Source organism: Hibiscus syriacus, unplaced genomic scaffold, assembly GCF_006381635.1.
Source record: "Hibiscus syriacus cultivar Baekdansim isolate YM2019G1 unplaced genomic scaffold, ASM638163v2 tig00003721_pilon, whole genome shotgun sequence".
In the NCBI taxonomy this organism is placed as follows: Eukaryota; Viridiplantae; Streptophyta; class Magnoliopsida; order Malvales; family Malvaceae; genus Hibiscus; species Hibiscus syriacus.
Genome location: NW_024061981.1, coordinates 3,326,181 through 3,350,427, shown reverse-complemented (window position 1 = coordinate 3,350,427; position 24,247 = coordinate 3,326,181). Strand labels below are relative to the sequence as shown.

The 24,247-nt window shown below is 35.7% G+C and overlaps 1 protein-coding gene across 1 annotated transcript; it reads right to left on the bottom strand.

Moving 5' to 3' along the window:
* Positions 1-1,871: 1,871 nt before the first annotated feature.
* Positions 1,872-15,363, bottom strand: LOC120182216 (protein-tyrosine-phosphatase PTP1-like). Its single transcript, XM_039187222.1, has 9 exons — positions 15,016-15,363; positions 14,843-14,939; positions 14,616-14,698; positions 14,368-14,508; positions 13,556-13,690; positions 3,565-3,713; positions 3,340-3,481; positions 2,442-2,527; positions 1,872-2,284 (listed from the first exon to the last, which is right to left on the bottom strand). The coding sequence occupies exons 1-9, from the start codon at positions 15,217-15,219 to the stop codon at positions 2,281-2,283; spliced, it is 1,041 nt and encodes a 346-aa protein (XP_039043153.1). The 5' UTR covers positions 15,220-15,363; the 3' UTR covers positions 1,872-2,280.
* Between the last annotated feature and the right edge of the window lie 8,884 nt (positions 15,364-24,247).

Below are 24,247 nucleotides of genomic sequence, written 5' to 3'. Positions count from 1 at the left end.
CTTATAAGAAGATAAAGCATGCAACCGTCCACTCTCCACGTTTTCCCAATCCACCATTACGTGGCACACGTGGAAGGAGGATACCAATAATAGACAACGTGTCAAAAACCGTCAGTGGAAGCTACACCTGCATTCCGATCAAACCAAACACCAAAGTCCCCGACAGAAGGAAGAGTCGGAAACCCATAGTAGCAATTTCCCTCACACCTCTCCAACAGACTAGGAGTGTGGGAAAGAGAAATGTGGGGTCGTTCAAAACCCAAGAATCAAAAAAGTAATAATGAAATGGCAAAGCATTAGACAATATTGCCAGAATATTTGGTGAAGTTATCAGTAGAAGAGGACCATAACTAGAACCTGAATCGGGAAGCGATAACCATCGTTGATAGCCGTGACACTCCCCCGCGAGGGATGAGCCGAGGGTCGAAAGGGAAAGAGCATTTCAGAGCATTTTATACATCTTTTTAAAAATTCCTATCTAGATTTTTTTTTCTTTTTTTTTGAAGGATTTTTTTTAAAATCTTTTAGATGTATTTAATGGGATATTTATATTTATAAATTATTTAATTTAAAATTAAAATAAATTAGAGATTCTTATATTATGCTCAAATCAATAATATATTAGATAAGTGTCCTCTTGATCATTTGTGGAGATTTCAAATCAACCCTTAGAAGGAAAAAATGAGAAAAAAATGATCAAACGATCGAAAAGTATGTCAAAAGGCAGATAAAAACGTGTCATGCATGCAAACTTATTAAAATTTAAAAAGTAAAAGATAATAGAGATACAATATAAGAAAAGAAAAAGACAATAAAGAATATCAACAGTCGACAACCAACATTAAAATTAGTATTACCGCCAATCAACAAAGACAAAAAAGAAAAGTGATGAATATCACACCAATGAAAGAAATCTAAGTTTTCGATGAGAATACAGGATAAAGTAAACATTTGTGCAAACGTTGATAACTAATTTTTTTTTATTATATCTTCTCTAATTTGATAAACTTTTAAGAACAATATCTAATCTTACAATTCCTTTAAAAAATTTACTCAAATCTTTAACACTCAAACCCTATCAAAAGATAAAAACAAATAAGCAAACTAGAAATGATCTTCAAGTGATTAAAATATTTACAAATTAAGCGCACACTCAAAAACATTTGAGCAAAACGAATACAATGAATGCTCACAAGAAAAAAGGATAAAGAAATTTAAGTACAAACGAGTCTCTTTAAATAGATGTCGCTTTATTGTAAAAGCTTTGAATGTTTGTATTTATAGCTTCTAATTGAAGGGATTGTTGGGGGAAATACTTTTTTCTTAAGTTGGCGTTGCATTCTGTATGATGTGTACATGTTTACTTGGCATTACTCTGTGGAATTGCTGCTTATTTTCATGTTTTATGAAAGCAAATAAATGCCCAACAAAACTTCAATTCATTTGGGAAAATGCTTGCAGGTATGCTGAGTTCATTTCTTTGAATATGGAAAAATGGTGGACATTGTGCTAGTGTATTTGGTAAAGCCGTTTTGTTCATAAATGCCTAAAGATTGACCTCACATTCATATTCGTGAAGATGGACGCAAGTTTTTCTCCTAGAGGGATGAACTTATAAAATTTATTTTAGGAGACGAAAACATATTATCAATAGAAAATACAAAAGATATACCAAAATTATATGAGAATTTGAAAACTTTTAGGGCGACCGCCCCAGCACCCCCTTATCCATCCTTGCATCTAAGTGCCTTAATGAAAACAGATTCCACGTGTTCATGGATAAATCTGTGATCAAGCTAAGACTAAACAGTCTAACCAAATGGATTCCCTGATTGAAACCAAACCTAGAATTCAACTATTTCAGTTTTGAGTTCAAAGAAAAAATACTACCTGTAGTTTCTCTAACATTGTGGGCAGCTGCTGAAACGTAGACCACAAATCACATTTAACATAATTCAGTGCTCGTGAAAAAGACCAGTTCTGAAGTACATCTTGTTCTTTTCGGTGGTTCAGAACCAAGTACAATCTGGGTGAGGAATGGGTAAACAGTTTAATTTTGTTCATATTCCTAATTTTTATACCAACTTCAGCAACAGTGAAAATAAAGTCAACTGATTAGCAATGCTATTTATTTCCAGTATTGCCGTGTCAACCCCTTGATACTTTAGGAGCAAAGATATGCAAGAAACATCATTGAATATGCGGTTCTCCAACCATTGAGAAATAAGCAAATATCTAATTTCTAGAAGTCTTACCCGGAATCAGCTTTCGTTGGGACATCTAGCTGCCAATATAACCCCAGAAAAATATAAATTAGCAAATATATTTTATAACTTAATACATCAAGTTTCAAAAAAGGGGGTAAATTTTTAACCTAGAATAGCGAGTAATGTGATAAAATCAGCAAAAACTCAGATATTTAACGGACTTTATGAATGTACCATTTTGAATTGTGTTCACCGCTGAAGTCTGAGATGAGGTCCATCAATTCATCAACAATAGCTTTGTAGCAGAAAAAATATTGATCCTATTAAATGGTATGTAGAGTCGGTCAAAACTTTAGAAGGTTGAAATCAAGAATGTGAAAGATAAAAAATAAAAAGTAAATGAGCTTGTTCAAACACTCACATCATAACAAAATCTGAAACTATTTCTGAGTTGCTTCTAACAAACACTTCTAAAGGAGAAGTGTTAGATTTATTCCTATTGTAATACTAAAGTCTATTTAAGATGGGACCAAAGAGCTATCCTAGTCCCATCCTTTACAATGTGAGCTAACATAATGGGCAACAAAAAATTGAGTAATGAAATAATCTTGATGTTTTATCTCCTCTATCTTTTTTTTTTTTTTGGTATCAAGTAACTCAGGATTAAATGCCAGCCCTTGCTGGAATCCACCTAAGAGAGGTGGGGGAAATATTTAAGCTCCAAGTATGATTATTTTCCAAAGATGAATTCCTTCATGAAATTCTACAACATAACAGTAAACAGTGCAGAACTTATTACAGCTCTCAGAAGAAACTTTTGATGCAATTATACTGTAAATGCAAATATATCTTTAATAATTGCTTAAAATGTTTCTAACCAATAAGCCAGACATTGTACTGCAATGAATAAAAACAGGGTAATTTGTTGCTTATTTCTCACTTTTGGTCTGATTGCAGCAAAATCCCTAATGAAATTATTGCATCCTTAGTATTAGTGCTGACCATGATTTCCATATGCCTATTGATACTTTAAGGAACTTGGAGTATCCTAATAGCTTAGCAACTTGAAATAGTGTACGGCAATCAGATGCTCTCAAAATAAAATCTGAATTTCTAGACATGGAAGTAATACCATGGTTTGAACCATTCCAATGCGCTGGGACCTGAATATAGATAAGGTATTAGCAAGGTCTAGCGCAGACATGTCCCCAATGAGGATTCTCTGGACAGTGTTATGAATTGCACAGTATGTTCCAGTTCTCCCGATACCTGCACTGAGCCAGGGAGAAATTGCCTCAGGCCGATAAATAACAGACTTAGCCCTTAAACCATATTTTAAAAAATAAATGAGTTGTACCTGCAATGCACCAATATTGGACCAATATTTACTGGTACTTGTAATAGTCTTTTCAAGATTTCACGGACAGCAAGTGCGTCAGTGGGAACTCCATGGTCAGGCCAATCAGGATACTGAATGTGCAAAACAGATAGTGGTGGATCTTTTGACTGCAAAATCATACCCAAAGGAATCAGGAAAATAGTTCTTTAGAAGACTACAAAGAAGTAATTACTTTTCAGTTCCTTTATTAAAAAAAAACGATTTCCTTAAAGAGCAATACAATGGTTGACTTTTTTCCATTTTTCCCGTGGGGGAGAGAAGATTGTAAAATCTTCCCCCATGAACTATTTTAAAAAAGGATGCCCAACATACCGTAGATTTACAGTTCCCGCAATGTGCAAAGGATGGTCAAATAAACAACAAACTACTGAAAATTTACAGTTCTAACTTCTTACCCAAGCATAAACAAGAAATTATTAACATATCCCACTTACAAGTTATTTCGGAATCTGTTGCAAGGTTACTCAAGAAAAAGAAAAGAGTTATTGATATTGACTTAAACTCCAAGTAATTTAGGTCATTCATTATTTTGTGAGAAACAAGAGCTTTAATCATTTGGATGGTAGGATAGCCAGTTATCCTCAGGGTCTATATGTAGGATTTGTGGATGCTTAGAAGTTGGGGTTGGTAGGACTTTATCTAGTTTGACATACTTCATTTAATTTTTGTAATCTCTATTTAAGGGGACGATGGATAAAACAAAGTCAAGTTGAATTTTTATCAAAACCCTAAAACAAGATCTTGGTCTCTATCTACCAAATCCTAAAGGTTTTAGGCTCCCTCTGAAGAGCTTCAGAGTGATTTTACTGAAAAATATGAGATATTTTACTGGAAGAACAAGTATTTTTCTTTTTCATTCCAATAAAGCGAGAGTGATTTTCCCATACATCACAAGTGAATTTACTGAAAAAAGAGGATATAGTTTACTTACTGGAAGAAAGTAATTTTCTTTTTCTTTCTAATAATGCGAGTAAACAGTCATGTTATAGGTTGTGTCTACAACAGTGAGTCCTGTTTAGATTAGTATTTGCATAGGAGTCCTACTAGGTTACATCTTTGTCTAAAAGTCTTCTCTAAGTAATATCTATCTTATCTCCTAACTAGATAAACCTAATCATAAAAGACACCTTTAACACAAAATTAAATGCATATTAAATTCGAATTCATTCTACAGTCTCCCTGCCCCCAAGCTGGAGAGTACATCAATTTGGCAACACCATTTTTGACTTCCTCTGAAATAAAGTGTCTATCAATCTCCACATGTTCAGTCATGATGAACGAGACTCTTAGCAGTGCTTATGACAGATTGGTTGTCACTTTGTACCATGAATTGATCATTGAAGTCCACCGTTAACTCTTTTAATAATCTCTGAATCTACATTCCTTCACAAGTTCCTAGTGCAAGTGCTCAAAACTCACCTTCACACTACTTGAAACTATTTATTGCTTCTTACTCCTTCATGCAACAAGAATACCCCAAAAAAAGGAGGCAATAGCCGCTTGTAGGCCTCCTTTCAATTAACTCTCCAACCCAACTTGCATCAATATATATTTCAACTTCTCAATTTCACTTCTTTAAAAAATTAAACCATGACCGGGTGATATTTTGAGGTACCTCAGGATTCAATTGATTGCTTCTAGATGCTCTACTCTAGGGTCATCCATATGTTGACTGACAATACCTACTACAAAAACAATATTCGGTCTTGTATGGGATTTTTTTTTTTATAAGAATTGGAGGCCTCGTTAAAACCCCCTTCATAATAATCAGCATACTAAAACGTATGTCAACGAAAATTGGAAGGAGGAAAAGAGTACCTCATGATTTATTAAATAATAAAACTAGTACACCTTGTAAGAAATAACACCCCAATAAGATACATACACCAAATCAAAAAATCGGAAAACCTCTAAGAAACCTCCCTTCAAAAAGCCAATTAAAACAAGGACAACCCTGTCCGATACCAACTCACGCCTATCCCGAGCCTCACATCACTAAAAACCAAAATATTCGAAAGTTGCTCCTAAATCCATTAATATGAAAAAAACACAACCGGCTCCGAACGGCGAACCATCAATATAATTAGAGAAGCAACCCAATCCAATCAATTAAAACTCCTTCAAAAACCGCTAACAGACTAAAACCCAAGATTCGTCTGAGACAGTTAAGCCACCTCAGCCTTTTGATTGCTACTTTTAGATTCACGAGGTTTTTTTTTCTTTCCACACTTTGATCCCTTTCGAAGACCCTCTCCCTGCAACCAGTTTGAATCACCTATTGCCCCATTAGAAACCAATAGACCCATATTGAGACCGTCTTCCAGGGCATGAGACTCCACAACGTTTTGATATGATCGATCGAGGGCACAAGGTAAGGAAGACTCCAAAACTAAACATGGCCTTGAAGCTAAACCAATCTCACCACCAGTTGTTCCACCGCCAGGTACAACTTCTTTCCCAAGCTGATTTGACAAGTTTTCCATCAATCCAAGTGGAAAGGAACCCGGTGTAGCCATAGGGGAACATCGACCAGGGGGATGAGCTTCAATTTGTGTATTAGAAAGGGCCAATGCAACCATACTCGACATTGGATTTGTCGTTGTCAGAGGCAACCGTGTCTTCTTCATTTTCCTCGGGAACCCAAGGAATAGGCTTGAAACTCGGATCGATCTCGCAAACCAGGACGTTAAACGATTGGCCTTCAACCTTCAATCCTACTACCTCGTCAATTCTAGAGATGTATTTGTAAAAATTTGGATTTTTACCCGATCAAAGGACGATAGATATTGGGATTTTTCATCAATTGCAATAATTTTCCCCACTTTGATGCAATGTTTGTAAAGGTATCCCAGCTCCAAGCATGAAAAGGAATCACTTCACAAACCAACCAAATATGCCGACTCTCCACTACCAAGTTTTTTTACCATGATTCAAATATGTCGAACCAACTGCCAGAGACACCGAATGCTCTACCTTCATTCTGTTCAGTAACATCGAGGATTCAAAACACAATAGGACAACATTTCCAGTGGCTCTCATCAACAAAAAACCCTTAAGGCCTTTTTCATGCATCTGTCTTGCAAGGTTCGAGATGGAGACAGTTTCTACACCAACACACAAGGCAATTTTCCAGTACTCATAATTTATCTTCATCAATCACCCCTTCTATCGAGGATAGATAACTCCTCTTGTCAACTACATCCTTATCCTTCCGCTGAAAGGATGTTATAGTTCTTCTCCAGAAGGATTGCCTGGGATTATATTTTGCCATCGAAACACCAATTTTACATCCAAAAATGAAAGTGCCATCCATCCTAGCAATTGTTTTCTTGGCTTCTTCAAATGTAGCAAATCTGATAAATCCAAAACGAATCCCCCTTACAGATTTTTTAGAAGGGATGAAAGCATCAATCACCTTTTCATGGATGCAAAAAAGAGAGCCAAACTTTTTGCAATGAAGATTCTCAGGAATATTTTCAACAAAGAGCGTATAACACCCAACCCTAATCCCCTTTTTTGTTGATATGTATTTTTCCTTCCCCCATGAACTATTATTCTTCCTCCAGACACTGCTGCCATTCCTCCCGTAATTATTTTTGGTTCCAGACCAAACCCCATTGAAATGATCGTCTATATTTCAGAAATCAACTTCAAGGCTGAAACTAAAAAACAGGTTCAGACTCCACCTTTTAGTAATGCCAAACAAGCAGAGAAGAAACTTTCTGGAATAAAGATTCCATCAGTGTGTGGTCGGAATCACCCAGAGACAGCGGCAAAGAAATCAGCGTTGGAAATGGTCGGCCCACGTACCCTCATACGCCGGCGTGTGATGAAGTGTCGGTACCTTGTGGAGGCGCGTGAACTTTACGCGTTGGGCGTTTGGTGACCAGTCTGTCCAAATCGGTCGATCGTCGCACGATGTACCTCTTGGTACAGGCGGTGTCGAGAGAATGATCCCCAAAAGTCACCGGGAAAATTATTTTTTTTTATAGAAATAGGCCTAATTAAAAACCTCCCTCTTAGTAGTCCTTTACCCTAAGGCAAGAACCGACTAGCGGAAGGAGGAAAAGAGTATCTCAATATATTGATGATAACCGAAGTACATAAGACTTAAAAACACTCCTACGAGTTACATAAAACTTAAACACACTCCTATTAAACCCTTATTGTTAAACAACTAAACCTACTAAAACAAAGTTAACCATCACCCAATCCCCTCCTTTGCTAGCTTATCAGCCTCGCAGTTACAACTTCTAGGAACCCACCTCACAATAATCTCATACACAGAAACAGTAAACACCATATCCTTAACAAAATTTACAAGAAAAGTAGGCACTGAAGCTTTTTTCTTTCATCCAATCCACTACTAACTTACAATCACTTTCAACAATGAGCCTTCCCTTCGATACCCATTCTGAGGAGACAAAAATATCTATGCCTTTTTTTATGGCTTTCAACTATGCTAGAATGATAGGAGTAGGGCCAACATTTTCTGAAAAAGAAATAAGCTTAGTCTGATTCCAATCTCTGAGAATACCCCCAATTCCAGCAATCATCGCAGCATTACTAACAGCTCCATCCATATTCATCTTAAAAAAACCAATTGGAGGACTCCAACAAACCGCAAGCTTATTCAAATCCTTAAAAACATAAGTATAATCTGCCAGTGAAGGATCACCAATTAAGGAATCCACCTGAATAGAGAGGAGAGGATACTTAGCTAGGAGCCATTTCACTAACTTGAACCGAACGATGAAAAACAATGTGAATCTGTCCAGCTTTCCTTTTTTCAAAGATGATTTCATTTCTAATCTTCCATATTGACCATAAAACTACCCCCGGAATAAAATTCCACATAGCAGAATAGGGCCTCAAATCAGACCATGAGCTGAGAAGGGAGGGAGGATCAAAAGGTATAGCTAATAGAATCCTCCAGAAACCAATAATTTTGTTCCACAATTCCCACGAAACCTGGCAAGAAATAAAAAGATGCTGAACAGATTCTTCACATTTATTACATAAAGGGCAGAGAAAATCCTCCCCTATAAGAACCCCCTTTTCTTCAATTTAACTCTCACCGCTACTTTTTTGTGGGTCACTTGCCAAAGGAATGCCTCAACTCTAGGAGGAACTACCAAACACATTTGTTCCACAAAAATGAATCCTCATTAAAAGAGGAGAAAGACTTCCTACAAGCTTTTACTGAGTACAACCCCTCACCCACGTCATCCCATAGCAAACAATCCTCCAAAAAGTCAATTAATTTAATGTCTTTAAGTCTATCTAATAACTCTACCAACTGAACCACTTCCCAATCACAAAGATTCCTCCTCGTCTTAATATTCCACTCCTATCCATTCGAATCAAAGCTTCCAAAATCAGCAACATTGCCCCATTGACTTGGTGAAAGGGCAAAAATCCTAGGAAAAAGAACTTTCAAAGGAAAATCCCCTAACCAAGCATTATTCCAAAAGGAAATTGAATTACCATTCCCTACTTGTAACTTTGTGTGGGATCTAAGGCAACCTCCAATGAAATCATCTTTGATTAAGTTATTCACAATTCCTCTCCAAATCCAAGAGTCCTTATGGGAGAGGACCTTGTTGATATCCATGGAATGTCAACTAACATTATGTTTGTTGCATAAGAATTTCTTCCACATCGAATTTTTTTCATTAGCAAACTTCCAAACCCACTTTCCCAACAAAGCTCGATTAGTAAGTTTCAAATCAGCAACACCCAGACCTCCACCACTCATCGGTTTACAAATCTTATTTCAACTCACCCAATGCATTTTCTTCTTCTCATCCCCTCTACCCCATAAAAAACCGCCATCAAAGTATGACATATACTAGAAGGCATCTTGAAAATAGAAAGGTAGAAGATGGGTAAAGATGACAATACTGATTTAATAAGCACCAATCTACCAGCCATTGACAAAGAGGAAGCTTTCCATCCAGCCAATTTCTTATTAAAGTTTTCGATGACCGGTTCTTACAATTTCTCATAATTTCTTTTTGCCCCTAACGGGAGGCTTAAATAGACTGATGGAAAGGAACCAATAGAACAACCAATAGCAACTGAACCTGTAGAACTTGAAAAATGCAGCAAACTTAAAACTTTAGTTCGCTAGTAAGCTGCCACTCCGCGATGGATTCCTCGAACAACATGATTCTCCGGCAATTTCTTTTGTTTTTTATGTCGGGCAGTGGACTGAGGAATCGTAGTCGGTCGTTATAACGTTGTTGATTAGTCGAGGAGAGATTCTTCAGACAATGGGAGATGCGAAGTTCTTGTAGATCTACGCCGATCTATTTCGAGTTTGAAAAAAACAGCGTCAAATCCATGTCCAGGGTGAAGAGAGAATTCGAATGGTGACTTTATCTTCCTTTTCCGATTCCGGTGAGCAACGGTCGGAGCTTATTAACGGTGACTGGCGCGGCTGCGAAGCGGTGGTCAACCGATGGGTTGTGAAAACAGTGACGCCAGGGAACGTGGATGAGATTTTCAAAACATGACCTTTAATATTAACTATCCCATTGACCTTTAATATTAACTATCCCATTGACCTTTGGTATTATTCTTAATTAACAGGGACTCCATCTCTCCTTAGCTTTAAGTTGGGGTCCATGGGTGTTTTTTCTGGTTTATACTCGAGCATATTGATCTTTGTCAGCAAGTCCAGAATATTTTTCCTTAATGAGAACAAAATCACAGCTTTGAATCGAGCAACCTCCATCTCTTGAAAAAAATTTGAGAGTACCAAGATCTTTGATTTCAAAATCAACAGTAAGTTGACTTTTCAGGCTATCTAATTTCTTCAAGATCATCTTCTATTATGATAATATCAACATATACAACAAGGTTTTTTTACCTTTTGGTGAAACCTTCAAGAAAATGTGTGATCTGATTAACACTGACTAAAGTCATAATTAATTAAAACTTTGGTAAACCTGTCAAACGATGCATGAGAAGACTGTTTCAGGTCATACATTGACTTCTTTAACATACGTTGTAACCATTTGAGGTATTTTCTAAACTTGGTGGTATCCCATGTACGCATCTTCAAGATCCCATTTAGGAATGCAATTTTTTATGTTTAATTGATGAAGAGGTCAATCTTCATTCACCACCAGTGATAGCAATACCCGAACTGTGTTTAGTTTCGCAATAGGTGCGAAGGTCTCCTGGTAATTAATTCCATATGACTGAGTGAACACTTTTTCCACCAACCTTATTTTGAATCTTTCAACACCACCATTAACCTTGAATATCCATTCACAACCCATTGTTTTTTTGTGGTAGTTCAATGAGTACCCGTTGACCCCTCCTAATATAGAAATGAAATTCTTGATGATTTTCAGGTTCAATTTTGGTTGGAGAGTCTAACTTGGATAGTGTTTTGGTTGGTGAGTCTTTGAGAAGGCAAGTTTGTTGGTTTAGAAGAAAGCATGACTCTTTGATTGGTTTCTAGTTTAGTGGAAGAAGGAATATGTTAAAGGTTGTCCCAAAGTTGAAATTCCTTTGAATTCTCCCTCTGAATGTCAACTTAGGTAAAATAAGGTTGATTTTCATAGAATGTGACATCCATAGAAGTTTACATTTTTTCGAGTGAGAGAAAAGTAACATTTGTACCCTTTTTATTAGACGAATAGCCTAGAAATACACATTTGATACATTTAGGATCAAGTTTGATTCTATATTGGTAATGGATGTGAACAAAGGTAGAATGAAAGATAAAAAAACAACAGACCTGGAATGAGAAAATTTTGTAGAACATCACGAGATCTTTGAATTCTAAGACTTTGCTAGGCATTATAATAATGAGGTAGGTTACAATAAGAATAGCTTCCCTCAGAACTGTTTGAAAACACTCGTAGAAAACATTATAAACCTAGCAACTTCCAACAAATGTCTACTTTTTTTTGGCTATTCCATTTTACTAAGGTGTGTTAACACAAGAGTTGACATGAATTATCCCTTTTCCCTTGAAGTAAGAGCCTAAGGATGCATAAAATACACTCTTATTGTTTGTTTTAAAGACTTGAATGACTTAAATTGGGTTTCAACCATAGTACGAAAAGATTTGAAGAAACCATCAATTTCAATTATTTCTTTCATAATGGAAGTCCATATTGTCCTAGAATGATCATCTATGAATGAGAAGAATCATCTAGCCCCAGCAATAATTTTTACTCTTGGACGGTCCCAAATGCCACAATGAATGATTGAAAAAGGATTTGAGGGCTTGCAAATTAGCATATTTCACAAGAAAAAGATATGGGATTTTTATGGACAAATAAATCAGGAAACAACTTAGCAAGGCATTGAAATTGGGATGACTGAGGCAAAAATGCCACAATATTATTGGATTTGGAATAAAATTAAAACCAAGGAAGCAGAAACAGACTGAAGCACAATTTATGTGAACTTCTCTTGTTGGAGAGGAGCCTCCTTGGAGGATACAAAGACCATCACAGAGTTCAACACTGCCAATCACCTTCCCCGAATCCAATGCCTTGAATTCACAAAGGTTTGAATGGAATTCAGTAACACAATTTAATTCACCACAAAGCTTACTAACAGATATGAAATTACAAGCAAATTTAGGGACACAATTGAACTCATTATTTAATCCAATTAAAAAATCATAAATCCACCAATGTTGTAAAAACCAAATTGGATCAATTTAACTGGGAACTGGTTGGTTAAACAGTTTGAACGGTGCTATTAAACCGTTCTTCAATTAAACCATCATTGAGCGCCATAAAATAAAAACCAAAACTGATTAAACCCCACAAAAAACCTCCTAAGTTGGGTCTATATATTGTTTTGGTTTAATATTTTAGTTTTCATATATTTAGCCTAATTTATTTTGTTAATTTTTAGCCCAATCTGTCCAACCCAGTTTCCAAAGAGTTTTATCACATTTGAACCCTAAAAACATGTAGTTAAAAACAAACAAAAATCTATCAATAATAATCACATAATAAAGTCCCTAATTTTTAGTGATTCAATCCTTAAGAATTAGCCTAAGCAATCTGTAACCTAATTTGCTCAAGCTGAAATGTAGTTGTCAGTATAGTTATCATTATCTGCTAAAATGGCCTTTGTTTCAACAACAATGATGATTGATGGATGTGTAAGCATCATAAATATGTCAACCACTTTGGAGGAAACCACCTTTCGCCAAGTTTATCCTGACTCTAGGCTTGAAGACATGGTTTTTCCAGGAGGGGAGTATTATTGCAGTCAGTTAATAGTTGTTAGATAGGGCTCTGAGGAGAGCTTGTTTGATAGAACTTAGAATAAAAAAACTTTTAGGACTCTTAAAATAGTTGTGTTTCATAGGATTTTATTTAATTTGATATGCTTTCTTTAAGTATTGTAATTTTTATTTGAAGGCACAATGAATAAAATAAAGGTAATTCAATTTTTTTTGTCAAAACCGTATATAAAGAAATCTTGGCCTATCTCTAATTAGTCCTAAGAGTTTCAGACTCCATTTGAAGAGCTTGAGCTTTTCATTAATTAATATGATATTTTATTATTTTTCTTATTTATTAAATATTAGATATATAAATGGATGGCTAGGATTATTAGTTATTTAAGATTTAAATCTAAGGCTTGGATTAAAAATTTTCTTGTAACCATAGTAAAAGTTGTAAAATAGCTTTATAGAAAACCTTGTTTTTTTTTAAAGGAAAAATCTTTATAGAAAACCTTGTTATTTTATTTGAATTAACAGACTTCAAAATCTATAGGTTTATATAACCCTATGTTTTCTAGGGTATAAACTTCCATCTATCGATTTTTCAGGCTTATTTCTTTTGATTGCTTCTATTTTCTTCCTAAACCACACCAATGTGGTACAAAATTAGACGAAGAAGAAAAGCAAAATTAGCATCTTTTTAGCAAGTTCCATTTTAAAGAAAAACAAAAATCATACCTCTTTATAATTTACTTCCAAGTTGCGTAGCAATAATGACGTTTTTGTCGCTTGTATCCATTTAGTATCAATACAGATATTGCCAAATTGTTTGGGACCATCTTCTGCTTGAAAATAATCTCCACATTTTAACATCTGCACATAAATTCTAAATAAGAATAAAACCAAAAATCCAAATGAATACCAAAAACACGAAATTGTGCATGCTCAGATCAAAAAGTGAAAAAGGTAAATGATATTATGCAAAATTTTATCATCCATAAAAATACCAACATCAAAAACAACTAGTTCAGATGATAACTTCACGAGGCAAATTCACATGGTTTGTTGAAAGGAATGTGCGACGATTAGGAAAAAAAAGCAAGCATAAAGATCAAACAAACGAAGTTGCCTTCTGATTGTTGCCTCACTATCGAAATTACACTACTACCAGATATTATAATCCACAAAGAAACCAGTAGGATCACTCCACACACCCACACACACACATATATATATTAATCAATAACATTTGATATATATTAATCAAAAACAGTTTTCTTTTTGAAAGAAAGAGAAGGGTACAAGCATACATGTTCTCAAAGGTCATCAAAAACACAAGCAAGGGCATCATGATCATATTTTAGGGGAAAGAATTTGTACTTAATTTTATCATGAACACACATCTAAGACCAACCACTTAGATGGACCAACCAAACTTTGAATGGTGAAGATTTCTGGTTTAACGAAACATGCCTAGATGGAAACAATATGAACAGTGTATGGTCAAACTCAACCACTTTCAAGGGCAATGACATTGGATAACTAAGTACCTTATAATTGTCAACCAAACGAGTAAGCATCACAATGACAGGGCAATGACATTGGATAACCATCTCCCAGAAATCCTCATAAGTGTGAGGCAAGGGACCTTGTGTGGCTATAAACTGAGAGATGTTTCCCGAAGAAGAAGTCTACATTCAAGAATATCAGGATCCAAATAGGTCAATTCGAGGAAACATAGTTTCAAACTCCCAATATAAACTCCTCCAACTAAAACACAAAGAACATAGAAATCTACCGTGATAAAGCTAGCATTGATATAACCCATTGAAGCTGGTCTGTAATCTTTACATGAATTAAGAACTACCCTATTAGCGTCAACTGAAACCAATAAAAGCAAGTATTCAGAAAAAATCAATTTAACCAAAACGAGAGAAAGAAAAACTCTTAATCATATTCTACGAACTAATCACTCAAACGACTAAGACAATTTACTTTGGAAGGAAAATAAAACTTTTTAAGTACATGGTACGACATCGGTGTATCTATTCTTTTCCATATTGACACCGTTAAGACCAACTGTGCATCTCCTCATCTTCTCCGAAGATGTAACCCTATTTGCCTACAAATAGTAAAACAAGAGTTAATTACCAATTTCGGGAAAACAATTTTAAAATGAAAAAAAAGGTAAATAGCACCTGCAAGAGAGAGAACTCGCGGATGATTTCGAGGGGCGTTTGGAGCTTTTCGGAGAATAATTTGAGAGCCTCAGAACAGAAGTTGAACTGATCAGGAGTGAGTGAGATTTTGGGGGGGAAATCGGCTGAGAAGACAAAGCGGTGGGGCTGGGTAGGGTTGGAATCCGAGTAGAGCGGGCGGGGATTAGCGGCGGCGGCGGCCATGGCCTGTTTCCGCTTTGAAGAAACGCAACTGGAAATGAGGTTACCCGTTGTAGTCTAAACGGGATGAATGTGTCTGTATGGTGGGAATTTGAGAAAATGGATTGAGAGTAGGATGGGAATATGATTGACGGGAACCCAATGATCTAATGCAATTAACCCTTCAATCGTGCCAACTTGGTGCCGCCCCTCATCCAATTAATTTTATAAAAGTATTAGGGTAAAGTATAGTAATGGTCACCAAATTTTTCTAAAGCTTTCATTTAGGTCATCAAATTTTTAAAACTTGCAATACAGTCTCCCAATATTTAGTATATTTACAATATGATCTCTAATATTTAGTCTATTTACAATGTGGTCCTCGATCGTTTGATGACGTTACACTGTCGTTAGTACGTTTGAAATATGGTCACCGAATTTTTTAGACACTTGCATTTTGGTCTCCCAACTTTTAAAACTTGCAACACAGTCCTAAATTTCATTCTAAACCCAAAATTTCTTTTCGATCTCGAATTTCCTTTTTCGCTTCTCTCTTCTCATTTCCAGCGTAACTTTTCAGTCGGGGATGCATGGGAAAGTCTAATCTAACTTTGAATTATGTGGAGGTGTTGACTTTAATAAGGGTTCATTGATAGAAGACCTGACCAAGGGACTATCGGGACCATCAACGATTCAAGGTGTAATGTTAGATACAAATCATCTCAGGTGAAGAATAGATGTTCGATGAAATGCTTGTGAGAAAAAAAATGGGGTTAGAAATGCAGAGTTGGCAAATACTACTAAGATGAACTAAGTATCATTGTTGAAAGTCACCAACAAAACTGTAATTATTTTGTATAAATGGCATATAATAATTTCTTCGTTTAATCCTTGTGCTTAAAGATTTTCCAACAGGTGATCAAATATAAGGAAATACCAAACAGCGCATTCACCTCTCGTTTGGTTTTTGTTCTTCAATTTTCTTCCATGTAAAATTGTAAACCCAAGCAGTGCTCTGTTTTTCAGCTTTTTATTTATAAAGAAAAAATGGAGGAAGAATTGTTGGAACGCAACACCGATTGCGTTTATTTCTTAGTCTCTTCCCTCACTTGCAAGAAGGTATTTATTTTCTCTTTTGGGCTATCCGAAAGTAAGCTTTTCCACTTTCGTACTTTCCCATCTTCAGCTTACATTGTGTGTTTTTTGTTGAAATTTTTATGTTTCTGGAACTGCATGTCAATGATCTGGATATTCAGTGTTAGTTTTGAACCAAAACCATCTAATTTTCTTTCTTTCTTCTTAATCAAAACTTTTAGTACTCCTTATAAAAGATATTCAGTCCATCAGAATAGAAGTGAAATAAGGTCCTATGCTAAATTTTTTTGATCTTCTTGTTTGGTTTTTCTTTAAATCAGGGAATTGGTTGTGAGTATCAACATAGTGAAATCGCCAGGCTCAATCCGAGAGACTGCTGGTACTAGTTTACTGGGAATTGTATTGATCCAACCTGTGGTTTTCGGAGTCATGTGAGCTCGTATTCTTTTTAATAAGTTCATGTTGATTATGGCACTGAAATATCATGAATTAATTAATTTTTTACATGTTTTGAAAATTTTACAGTTGAATTGTATTGAATAATAGCTTTAGAAGACAATTATGCATGCACGCAACTCGAAAGGCATCATGATAGGGTAGTATATTTGGAACAGCTACTTGACCCTGTCATGACGCCTTTCGAGTTGAGAAAGAGACTGAGAGGTGAATGTGTTGTTTGGGATTTCATTATATTTGATCATCTGTTAGAAAATCTTTAAGCACAAGGATTAAAAGAAGAAATTATTATATGTCATTTATACAAAAATAATTTCAACGTTGTTGGTGACTTTCAACAATGATACTTAGTTCATCTTAGTAGTATTTGTCAACTTTATATTTCTAACCCCATTTTTTCTCACAAGCATTTCATCGAACATCTATGCTTCACCTGAGATGACTTGTATCTAACATTACACCTTGAATCGTTGATGGTCCTGATAGTCCCTTGGTCATGTCTTCTCTCAATAGACCCTTATTCAAATCAATACCTCCACATAATTCAAAGTTAGATTATAATTTTCCATGCATCCCCGACTGAAAAGTTACGCTAGAAATGAGAAGAGAGAAGTGAAAAAGGAAATTTGAGATCGAAAAGGAATTTGGGGTTTATAATGAAATTTAGGACTGTGTTGTAAGTTTTAAAAGTTGGGGGACCTAAATACAAGCGCCTAAAAAGTTCAATGACCATATTACAAACATACTAACGACAGTGTAACGGCGTCAAACGGTCGGGGACTATATTGCAAACAGACTAAATGTTAGGGAACTGTATTGTAAGTTTTAAAAGTTGGGGGACCTAAATAAAAGTTTTAGAAAAGTTTAGTGACCATTACTATACTTTACCCAAAGTATTATTATTATTATTGAATTATTATTTATTAATATTTTTATTTTAATAAAAGCTTGAATATAAAATAAGTGTTCAAACTATACATTTTTTCACGAATAGGTGTCTAAAGTATTTTTGACTCATCTTGGTGCCCAAAATTACGAACGTTACCATTTCAAGTGTTTGAACCATCAATGGTCTTAATTTTTCTGTTAAGTGACACATGTCACGATTTGGTAATTTAAAATATATATTCAAAATTAAAAAATTAAATTTTTCCGTTAAGTGACACATGTCACCATCTATGTTTTGTGTTTATTGCTCTTGATTTGCGTTTGGAACTTCCCGTGTTTGACATCGAATTGGGTTTGACATGGGATTTTTCCTTTATCTCCATGTTTTTTTGTTCTGCATTATTGTAATTTTGAAAACCCTATATCTACTTCTTGCTAGCTAATTCCAGCATAAACCTCTGAAGAAACCCATCTGGGTATTTCTTATTTAGGGGTTCCCCCTTTTTAACTTGTTTTTTAGAATTTTCTTATCTCACCCATAGCTTTCCTCCAATTTTTCTTTTGAGGAAAACAGCAGATTCAGTGATTACTGTATATGATTTTAGAGTAATTTTAATAATCTAAATCTCTGCGTTCTTCTTTACTTGCTGTCCCTTTGTTGGTTTGCTTGATTCGTTGCTTCATTCTTCTTTCAACTGGATTTTTGTTTTGGGAAGTACTTATTTGTAGTACTTTAGCTAATAACTCTTAGATTACTTCGTTCTTTTACTGCCAGGACTTGCTTCTAGTACGTTGGATCTCTAGTTTGTTGTAGATGAGTTGATTTAGTTGTTGAGCTAGTTATATGGTTGTGAGATTGATTATGACATTATAATTAAGTTTAGTTTAGTTGTTAAGTTAATCATACATATATGTGCTCTAACATAACGTGTATGATTAAGTGTTTTACTTTTCTTTGAGTAGGATCTACGGGATCTATATTTTAGTACTTTTCTTTTAGTAGGATTTACTGGATCTGTATTTTTTTCATTGTCCTAGACTCCTAGTATCTTATACCATTATCAATATTTAAGTAAGATATAAATCCAATCATTGGTTTCTAGATGTTGGCCTTAAGTTAAGTAAGATAGTGTTTATTTGTCTTAAAATCCTATTAAGTAACCAACTAGTTCTCTTAGTACCCCTCAATTCTCTAGCATTTTATTGGTGCATCTTCTGTCTTCTTTGGATTCTTTTTTCATAGTTCCTCATAGCTTCGACTATAGATGATTACTTGAGGTCATGTCCTTCTCTTAGATCTCATAGGGCGTATAGGGGGAGGGCTCGACAGAGTGGTATCAAGGAGACTAGACTTAGAGTTTGTTCGTTGAATGTAGGCTCATTAAATGCTAGGCTGCTGGAGCTGACCGACGTACTTAGTAATAGGAAAATAGATTTTGCATGTATTCAGGAGACTAGGTGGAAAGGGGCTCACGCCAGAGAGTGTAATGGGTACAAGTTGTGGTATTCAGGCGTAGATAACGCTAGAAATGGGGTGGGTATCTTGGTATCCTCTAGGCTTAAGGAAAATGTAGTTGAAGTTTGTAGATACCGAGATAGGATCATGAAGATTAAGGTTATTATAGAAGCGGAAGCGGTGAATGTCTTGTCAGTGTACGCCCCAAACGTTGGCTTAGGGGAGGGGGAGAAATGTTGCTTCTGGGATCAGTTAGATGATGTACTTAGGAGCATTCCGGAGGACCAAAGAGTTTTCATAGGGGGAGACTTCAATGGCCATATAGGTAGTGCAACCGACGAGTATAACAGTGTTCATAGGGGTTTCGGTTTTGGTAGTAGGAACAAGGAGGGGCGTATGTTGCTTGAATTTGCTACTACACAAGATATGGTGGTCACTAACTCATTCTTTAACAAGAGAGATGTGAACTTGATTACATTCCATAGCGGGGGACATTGTACCCAAATCGACTACATCCTGGTTCAAAATCAGGATCGATGGGCTTGCATTGACTGTAAGGTGTTCCCTGAAGAGGCATGTGCATCACAACAGATATTGTTGGTTTTGGTGTTTTGCGTACGCCACGGGCGGAGCACACATAGGAGGGCTAAACTTGGTAAACCTAGGATCCTTTGGAAGAACTTACATGGATCGACAACTGATGACTTTAGGAGTAAGGTTTTGTCTAATACAGGTTTTGGAACTACAAACTCAAATAATGCAGATATGTTACAGAAAAATATGAAAAATTCCATTAGAGAGGTGGGCAAAAACACCCTTGGGTTATCGACAGGAAGGTCAATGAGCATAAAGAATCGTGGTGGTGGAACGAGAGAGTCCAAACCAAGGTGAAGACAAAGCAAACTTACTTCAAGGAGTATCTATAATGCAATGACGACGAAGAAAGATCGAAAACTAAAAGATACAAGGAGACAAAGCGGGAAGCCAAGAAAACGGTGGCTAAAGCAAAGGATAAGGCATATGAGGAAATGTACAAGAGATTAGACATCAAGGAAGGAAAAAACGGCATCTTCAGGCTAGCAAAATCCATGGAGAACAGGAAAAAGGATCTAGGTAGCATTAGGTTTATTAAGGACAACAATGGTGTTCTCTTAGTGAAAGATCATGATATTAAGAGGGTTTGGGGTAGTTACTTCTTTGGCTTATTTAATGACGGTGCCTCTCCCTATAGAGATAAAACCGTTGATGGGTCAGCCAACTATCATACTATGGCCAATGACTGCCCTACAAGTAGGATTGGGTTTGAGGAAGTCAGAATGGCTCTTAGAAAGATGAGAAGGGACAAAGTTGTCGGTCCAGATCAAATTCCTATCACTGTGTGGTTGGCCCTAGGAGAAGAGGGAGTTAAGTGGTTGACCAACATCTTTAATATTATTTTAGAGACTGCCAAGATGCCAAAGGAGTGGAGAGAGTCTACGGTGATATCAATCTATAAGAATAAAGGAGATCCCCAACGTTGTGGCAACTACAGAGGTATTAAACTACTCAGTCATACCATGAAGCTATGGGAAAGGGTGATAAAGGCTATGTTGAGACATGTTACTAGGGTTTTGGAAAACCAATTTGTCTTTATGCCAGACAGGTCTACTACGGAGGCGATTCATCTACTTCGACGGCTTATGGAGAAATATAGGAAAAAAAATAGAGATCTACACATGGCGTTCATTGACCTTGAGAAGGCGTATGATAGCGTTCCCCGCGATACGATCTGGAATACCTTAGAAACGAGACGAATCCCAACTGCTTATATCCGGGCGATTCGTGATACGTACTATAGATCTACTACATAAGTCAGGACTACAGTTGGTGACACCGAGTCATTCCTGGTGGAAATCGGACTCCACCAGGGGTCGGCTCTTAGCCCTTACATCTTCGCATTGATTATGGACGACATCTATTGTGCAACACCAGACGATGTCCCATAGTGTATGCTTTTCGTTGACGACATTGTCCTAATTGTTGAAACAAAAACTGAGCTGAATAGTAGACTGACTACCTGGAAGACTGCTTTGGAATAAAAAGGTTTAAGGATCAATATTGAAAAGACAGAGTATTTATGTTCAAACTTCAGTGGGAACCAAAACGACGAAGATGTATAAGTATGCATAGAAGGACATGTTCTCCCCTCAAATGTTTGTTTCAAGGACCTAGGGTCTATGATACATAAAGATGGGGGTGTGGATGATGACGTTACACACTGTATAAATGCGTGATGGCTAAAGTAAAGGGTTGCTACTGGAGTTTTGTGTGAGAAGAAGGTGCCTCTAAAACTTAAAGGAATTTTTTTTATAGAATGGTAATAAGACCAGCGCTGCTGTATGGATCAGAATGTTGGGCAATCAAGAAAGATCACGTAAGGAGGATGAAGGCTGCAAAAATGAGAATGCTTTGATGGGCATGTGGTAGGACTCTGTGGGATATGAAACCAAACTCTGCTATTAGGATGTCCTTGGGGGTGGTGCATGTATCCGAAAAATTGAGGGAGAGAAGACTACGGTGGTTTGGGCATGTCCTTAGGCGATAACCGTCGGATGCGGTCACGAGGGTAGAGTCGATTACAGTCGACGGTGCCAGAAGGAGATGACGACCAAAGCGGAAGTGGGAAGACTGCTTGAGATCTGATTTGAATGATTTAGCCCTTACCGAGGACATGACCTCTTAGGAAAGTATGGCGACTTAAGACCAGGGTAGCTGAGTAGTGTGGGTCACATCCATAGGGTGTATCATCTCTGTCTTCTTTTAATGCCTTTGTACTAATTTCCATGAATTCTACTTTTTATATATTTCTGGCATTGGAATTTATGAAGGCTTAGAACTAGGGTAGCAGAGTAGTGTTGCCTTAGTTTAGGTTTTAACCCATTTGACTTTATTCCTTCTCGTAACTTGCTATCGTTGGCTTCTGTGTATCATTCTCTTCATGTTCCCTCTTTTTAAATTTAGTCGGGTCTTACGTTTCTGTCTATATGCAGAGATTTTTACGCAGGGATTTATTTGCATGGATTACTTCCCATTACAGACGCGCATATGAAGACTGCATATAAAGACTGTTCAATTATGTACTTATTTATTTATTTATTTATACATGCATTGCATTTTATCTTTATTTTTAATTTTCTGACTGTCGGAGGTCTTCCACGGAAGCTGCTCTCAACCTAGCGTTGGGGGTAACCTACTACCCTACCTCCCCCTTACCCCATTGAATATGTGAATAGGGTTTTGTTATTGTTGTTGTATTTAAAAAACATAAAATTTTTAAAATAACCCCAAAACTTTGAAAACATTCATTTCAACCCCTTAACCCACACCAGCCGTCACACTTTGTCGTCGGCGAAGCTCCACCCGACCTCACCTCCCCGGTGACCAAAACTCCTATGAAATCGTGATCGATCGACGACGAATCGACGTTTTATACCCTGTAAACCCTAGGATGAAAATCTCAATCCCACACGATTCCGATGGCCAATCGACAACATATGACTAGGAGGATGGAAACGACTACGTCGGCAGCAGTGGTCGTGGTTGGAAAGGGTGACGGTGGCAGGTTAAGGTTAGGATTTAGGATTTTTTTATAATTTAAGAGAAATTAGTTTTTTTATAAATATAATAATATTTTTTTAGAAAAATAAATTTCAAAATCATCAAATTGTGATACGTGTCACTTAACGGAAGAAATTAACGTTGTTGACGGTCTAGACACCTAAAATGATAACGTTTGTGACGTTAGACACCAGGATGAGTCAAAAATACTTTAGGCACCTATTCATGAAAAGTGATATAGTTTGAATACTTATTTTATATTTAAGCAATAAAATATATTAATCTTAATATATTTTTTATAAATTTATAAAAATAGTATTTTAATAATATTGAATAGATTATTTAAATATTCTAAAAAATAATAATATTAATTTTTATATTAAATAATATTATTTATTGTAATCAATTTTATAATAAAATATTTTTCAAAAATTTTAATTTATTTTATAAAAATTATTTTCGATTAAATAAATAGACCCCACTAATGTAATAATTTTATTTATCATTTTACAGCTTTTTTTTTACTTCTAATGATGAAAATAAAAGTTTACCCCAACTTTATTAATTGTTGGTGTAGTTACCTCATTTTAAATATTTTCTATCTTTAATTTGTCATTAAAAAAACAAATGGAGCATCATAAAATTTATTTTATGATTTATTAATCTTTTAGTCCGTGTTGAAGGTATTTCTCCATAACATAAAAATATTAAAGTGATTGAATTATTAAATAGGACTCTAATGATTCGCCAACGTAGCAGTCAACGATCTAAATAAGTGTTTAATGATTCAATTCATATTTTCGAGAATAATTGTTGGAGACTCAAATGGTGAATATGCGAGCATGATAACTTATATGTTGTTCTCTTTCTCCATAAATCTAGAAACTTTTGCTTGCTTTGTATTATTTGGTCTACGTACCAGAACTGATAACAGTTGAGATTATGCATGATTATACACAAAAGATCATTTTTTAACTCTCTTTAGCTCTATGTCTCTTATCTCTAGGAGGTCTTTTTCCACTAGTAGGTTTTTTTTAGAATTCTAGTGTGGATGACAAGCAAGCCTATATTTCTTGGCTTCAATAGGACTCCTTACGAGCGTTGCGTTGTTAACAAGGTTAACTACGAATGATTATTTTGTTACAAATCTTTAACATTAGTAATTAATTTATAACTTTTGAAAGTTAAGTGGAACAATTGAAAATTTACTCAAATTTTAATGACCCATTCACCTAATTTAATGATTATTTTGAAGGTTAACTATGAATGATTATTTTGTTACAAATATTTAACATTAGTAATTAATTTATAACTTTTGAAAGTAAAGTGGAACAATTGAAAATTTACTCAAATTTTAATGACCCATTCACCTAGTTTACCCAATAAAGAATCTGACGAAAATAAACTAAGAAGACAAGTATAGCCTAGGGTTTCCTCATTTTGGTGCGAATGTCATTTCTTTCTCATCTCTTCATTAAATACATTTTTTTCAATCGATAAAATATAAAATATAAAAAATTAAATACAATATATAACGTTGTTTTGGCAGGGGAGATTGAA